At 40.1% G+C, this 6,325-nt stretch overlaps 1 protein-coding gene across 1 annotated transcript in view; it reads right to left on the bottom strand.

Moving 5' to 3' along the window:
* Positions 1 to 1,062: 1,062 nt before the first annotated feature.
* The window catches only part of LOC120065942 (transcription factor 12-like), an 18,944-nt gene continuing 13,681 nt past the window's right edge, over positions 1,063 to 6,325 (bottom strand). Inside the window, exons 8-9 of the mRNA XM_039016983.1 lie at positions 4,400 to 4,635; positions 1,063 to 1,211 (exon numbers count right to left, since the gene is read on the bottom strand). Of these exons, the coding sequence (XP_038872911.1) occupies positions 1,063 to 1,211; positions 4,400 to 4,635 (385 nt within the window). The remainder of the gene's footprint in view (positions 1,212 to 4,399; positions 4,636 to 6,325) is intronic.

Here is a 6,325-nt window from a genome sequence, read left to right as displayed (position 1 = left end):
GCTACTTTGAAGAATCTAAAAATCTAAAATCTATTTTGATTTGTTTTTAACATTTTTGTGGTTACTACATGATTCCATATGTGTTATTTCATAGTGTTGATATCTTCACTGTTATTCTACAATGTAGAAGAAAAAGAAATAAAAAACCTTCGAATGAGTAGGTGTGTCCAAACGTTTTTGACTTGTACTGATGCCAATTAGAACAAATATATGGAGTTATATAAACGACAAAACCTTAAAATGCAAAGCTGATAACGGCAAATAAATAATACCTTTGCAATTTATTTGACCATTTATGTACGCATAATCTGTGACCAAATTAAAATGCAAAACTCCAGCGTATACTTTCACATTCAAGTAAGTTGAAAAGACAAAAGCAAAGTACATTTGAGAGTTATTTTTCAATTCCCTATAAAGATTAACACTGACATAAGTTTTCTTCACCTTCCAAAAAGCAAATTTTTATTGGGTAAAGCAATAGCAATCATCCCATTTTTTTAAAATTTAATTTAATTTGGCAACGAAAACAAGAGTTTCAATTTGACAAATGCAGGTAGGTCCCTCCTAGTTCCATTCTGTTTGCTTACGTTTGGTTCTGTGTGGTTGGTAGGAGTTGGTAGGGTTTCAGACCTGTCAATCAATCACTGTGGGTGGGATTGTCAGGGGAGGGGGGAGGAATGTTTGTGAGTCACAGAGTTGGTAGGGTTTCAGACCTGTCAATCAATCACTGTGGGTGGGATTGTCAGGGGAGGGGGGAGGAATGTTTGTGAGTCACAGAGTTGGTAGGGTTTTAGACCTGTCAATCAATCACTGTGGGTGGGACTTTAAGGGTAGATTAGAAATCTAGTTTGAAAACCATCTTTTAATGCTATTTATTGCAGCAAAAACCTGAGAAAAATGTTGTGTTCTGTCAAGTAAACATGGATTCTCCTTGTTGAGAAACAATATAGAATTGTTGGAAAATGGTTAAAAATATAATAATCTAAAATCTAAAATGCCGCAGATTGAGCACCCCCAACTTTTATACAAAGTCAGGTGCCCATTCCCATACCTGTCAAATGTTTACAGATGTCCCATGGGGTTGGCAGCATCTAGTCCAGGATGTAGTGATGCCTGGTGTTGCTGCAGGCCCTGGGCATCTGTTAACCCAGCTAACATCTTCTCCTGCTCCCTCCTCCTCAGACAGGCTGCCTTAGGGTTCAGGTTACGCTCTAGAGGTAGCAGATCACACGGACATCAACGTTAGGACTGTCCCATAGACCAGACAATGAACCAGGACATCAAAACCGAAAGGTTGCAAGATCGAATCCCCGAGCTGACAAGGTAAAAACCTGTCGTTCTACCCCTGAACAAGGCAGTTAACCCACTGTTCCTAGACTGTCATTGAAAATAAGAATTTGTTCTTAACTGACTTGCCTAGTTAAATAAAGGTTCAAAAAACAGGGAACATCAACATTAGGACTGTCCTATAGACCAGACAGGGAACCAGGATCAGACACGGTATGACTGTCTCGTTCTCTCTCTCTTTCTCTCCTTTAATGTCTCGTTCCCTTTGTCTTTCTCTCCTTTAATCTCTCGTTCCCTCTGTCTTTCTCTCCTTTAATGTCTCGTTCTCTCTCTCTTTCTCTCATTTAATCTCTCGTCCCCTTTCTCTTTCTCTCCTTTAATCTCTCGTTCTCTCTCTCTCTGGCATTACTCCTTGTCTTTGCCTCTCTAACTTTCTCTCTCTCTTTCATGCTTTCTCCCCAACTCTCTCTCTGTCTCACACACCACCACCTCTCTCTCTTTTCTCCATCTCTCTCTTTCTCAATCTGTGACCTTAATGGAGGAGAGAGGGAAGAGGTCGTGCCCACACCATCCCGTAGAAAGAGAGGAGGATACGTAGCTTCATGTTCCACTGTAGTGAAGTACTTATTCATTCAGCCTTTATATATTCAGAAAGTATTCAGACCCCTTTCCCTTTTGTCCACATTGTTACGTTACTGCTTTATTCTAAAATGGATTAAATACAAAAAATGTCCTCATCAATCTACACACAATATCCCATAGTGACAAAGTGAAAACAGGTTTGTGGTAATTTTTGCAAATTTATAAAAAAGAAAAAACAGAAATACCTTATTTACATAAGTATTCAGACCCTTTGCTATGATACTCGAAATTGAGCTCAGGTACATCCTGTTACCATTGATCATCCTTGAGATGTTTCTACAACTTCATTGGACTCCAACTGTGGTAAATTCAATTGATTGGACATGATTTGGAAAGGCACACACCTGTATATGTAAGGTCCCACAGTTGACAGTGCATGTCAGAGCAAAAATCAAGCCATGAGGTCGAAGGAATTGTCTCTAGAGCTCCGAGATAGGATTGTGGCGAGGCACAGATCTGGGGAAGGGTACCAAAACATTTATGCAGCATTGAAGGTCTCCAAGAACCTCCATCATTCTTAAATGGAAGAAGTTTGGAACCACCAAGACTCTTCCTAGAGCTGGCCGCCTGGCCAAACTGAGCAATCGGGGGAGAAGGGCCTTGGTCAGGGGGGTGACCAAGAACCCGATGGTCACTCTGACAGAGCTCCAGAGTTCCTATGCAGAGATAGGAGAACCTTCCAGAAGGACAGCCATCTCTGCAGCACTCCACCAATCAGGCCTTATTGGTAGAGTGACCAAACTAAGCCACTCCTCAGTAAAAGGCACATCACAGCCCGTTTGGAGTTTGCCAAAAGGCACCTAAAGGATTCTCAGTCCATGAGAAACAAGATTATCTGGTCTGATGAAACCAAGATTGAACTCTTTGGCCTGAATGCCAAGCGTCACGTCTGGAGGAAACCTGGCACCAACCCTACGGTGAAGCATGGTGGTGGCAGCATCATGATGTGGGGATGTTTTTCAGAGACTAGTCAGGAGTCAGGAGCAAAGTACAGAGAGATCCTTTATGAAAACCTGCTCCTGAGCTCTCAGGACTTCAGACTGGGGTGAAGGTTCACCTTCCAACAGGACAATGACCCTAAGCACACAGCCAAGACAATGCAGGAATGGCTTCGGGACAAGTCTCTGAATGTCCTTGAGTGGCCCAGCCAGAGCCCGCACTTGAACCCGATCAAACATCTCTTGAGAGACCTGAAAATAGCTATGCAGCAACGCCCCCCATCCAACCTGACAGAGCTTGAGAGGATCTGCAGAGAAGAATGGGAGAAATTCCCCAAATACAGGTGTGCCAAGCTTGTAGTGTCATACCCAAGAAGACTCGAGGCTGTAATCGCTGCCAAAGGTGCTTCAACAAAGTAGAGAGTAAAGGGTCTGAATACTTATATAAATATGATATTTCAGTTTTTTATTTTTTTAATAAATTTGCAAAAAATTCTAAACACCTGTTTTTTCTTTGCTATTATGGGGTATTGTGTGTAGATTCATGAGGGGGAGGAAACTAATCAATTTTAGAATAAGGCTGTAACGTAATAAAATGTGGAAAAAGTCAAGGTGCACGTTATTTTTTTAACTAAGCGAGTCAGTTAAGAACAAATTCTTATTTACATTGACATCCTACTGGGGAACAGTGGGGTTAACTGCCTTGTTCAGGGGCAGATTTTTACCTTGTCAGCTCGGGGATTCGATCGAGCAACCTTTTGGTTACTGGCCTAACACTCTAACCACTAGGCTACCTGCCGCCCATATATACAGTGGGGCAAAAAAGTATTTAGTCAGCCACCATTTGTGCAAGTTCTTTGGAGGGAGTTCAAAATCTTTGGAAGGAGTTGAAAGTCCGTGTTGCCCAGCAACAGCCCCAAAACATCACTGCTCTAGAGGAGATCTGCACGGAGGAATGGGCCAAAATACCAGCAACAGTGTGTGAAAACCTTGTGAAGACTTACAGAAAACGTTTGACCTCTGTCATTGCCAACAAAGGGTATATAACAAAGTATTGAGATAAACTTTTGTTATTGACCAAATACTTATTTTCCACCATAATTTGCAAATAAATTAATTAAAAAATCCTACAATGTGATTTTCTGGATTTTTTTTCTCATTTTGTCTGTCATAGTTGAAGTGTACCTATGATGAGGATTACAGGCCTCTCTCATCTTTTTAAGTGGGAGAACTTGCACAATTGGTGGCTGACTAAATACTTTTTTGCCCCACTATATATATTATATTATATATATATATATATAGGTTAGTCATTGAGATAACAGATAACAGATCTTTCTGTGTTTTCCTAATCTCCTTTTCGATCGTATTGTAAGATAAGGTACGAGGTCATCCCTCAGACCTTCTCCCCCAATGTGTTTTTGAAAAGGAGGCGAGGAGAGAGGATGTGAGGAATCGAGGAAAGATTAATTGAGAAATAGCCATCATCTCTTTCGCAAGAGAGATCTGTTCGGGATGGCAGGAGTACTGACCTCTGACTTGTTGTTCTAGACTAAGTATTACAGCCACGGCCTGGTGAAGAACCAGCAGCTTGGTCTGCGGCTTCTCGCTCTTCAGGTGCAGCTGTGTCATGTGACCCAACTCCTTGAACGCTTCGTTGATGTCACGGACACGAAGGCGCTCGCGGGCGTTGTTGGTCATCCGCCGCTCTCGTTCCCGCTCAGCCTTTTGCTCCGGGCTCAGGTTGTCCTCATCCTCATGGATGCTGCTGTAAAACGGGAGAGAGAAACCAGGAGGTTTCAGGATTGGTACATGGCGCCCTCTGGTGGGCATTTGTATGTTTAAACAAAAAAAAGTAGAATCTCTCAATCTGATATCCAGATAAAAATCGAGTTGAATCTTTGAGCCATTACCAGCTTTTAATCAACTCAACAGACAGATAGTCATCCACCCAGCCAGCGGGCTTAAATGGCTGAAATGACGTCATTACCAACTAGGTTTCCTCTGCTGTGTAGAGAGAGACTACTCTGCTCTAGAGCCTCGTTTCTCAGAGCCTTCGCAGCATTAAGGTCGTCGTTAGAACCATCTGACGACGTATCTTTAGTAGCCGAGCTGTTTCCCAAAAACCATCGTTACTAAAGTTGCACTTGAAAGCATTCGTTATTTACCGACTGCATCAGAACACTCGTAGAACAGCTAAGTGCGTCGTTTGATGCTTTTTTTTTTTTTTTCCTTCCACATCCTTTTATACACAGAAGGTCTCTGCTAAACACAGAATCAAGAGTTTTATCTGTCTCTCTGACCACTGAAAACTCCAGAATTAAGTTGTCTAATAATAATGATAATAATAATAATAATAATAATAATAATGATAATAATAATAATAATAATAATGATAATAATAATAATAATAATAATGATAATAATAATAATGATAATAATAATAATAATTGTCTAATGACTAATAGCCTACAAAGTAGCCAATGTCTTTTCAATTGTTAAAACAACAAAAAAGAAAAGTATAAAATGATGCTTCAAATGAAACCCTGCAAAAGATGAATAGATTATAGGCTACGTAGGCCTATATATATTTCAATTCTATTTAATTTTATGTTCTTTCAACTGAATTCTATTTGACTAATTATAGACAGATGTTTTGTTGTCAAAGTGAAGTGTTGTTTTACAGCGTCAGCCATAGCAATAGAGCACCCCTGGAGCAAATGAGGGTTAAAGTGCCTTGCTCAACGGGCACATACCAAATCTCCATTTAGTGCCTTAGCCTATTATAGGGTAAGCATTTAGAATAACACCAACGTCGATATTTGCAGCCGTAAGTGGTAATATCTCTCTGGGAGCTGATCCGTCGTCATTATTGTGGAATGATTCTAATTCTAAGGGAATATTTGAATGGAGAAAGCTAATCAGAGAGCATCGCTGAGTTTATTTTTCGATCCTATCAGTATCGACACGTAGTCACGACACACTTCGCGAATGTTCCCTCTACCTGCTTGTTTGGGAAACATTCTTAAAAGTTGATCATTGTAATATGATCATTGTAATGCTTAAAGATGCATTATGCCGAAATCGCCATTTCCTGGTTGCTAAAATTCAAATAGTTTGCCTAATTTCAGTTCATGTGACAAAACAATTACACAAATGAACCTTTAACAAGACACACCTGTTAATTGAAATACATTCCAGGTGACTACTTTGTGAAGCTGGTTGAGAGAATGCCTAGCTTGTGCAAAGCTGTCATCAAGGCAAAGGGTGGCTACGTTGAAGAATCTTAAATATAAAATATATTTTGATTTGTTTAACACTTTTTTTGGTTACCACATAATTCCATATGTGTTATTTCATAGTTTTGATGTCTTCACTATTATTCTACAATGTAGAAAATAGTAAAAAAATAAAGAAAAACCCTGGAATAAGTATGTGTGTCCAAACTTTTGACTGGT

Source organism: Salvelinus namaycush, chromosome 21 (genome assembly GCF_016432855.1).
Source record: "Salvelinus namaycush isolate Seneca chromosome 21, SaNama_1.0, whole genome shotgun sequence".
Lineage (NCBI taxonomy): Eukaryota > Metazoa > Chordata > Actinopteri > Salmoniformes > Salmonidae > Salvelinus > Salvelinus namaycush.
This window is presented reverse-complemented; position numbering and strand designations above follow the sequence as displayed.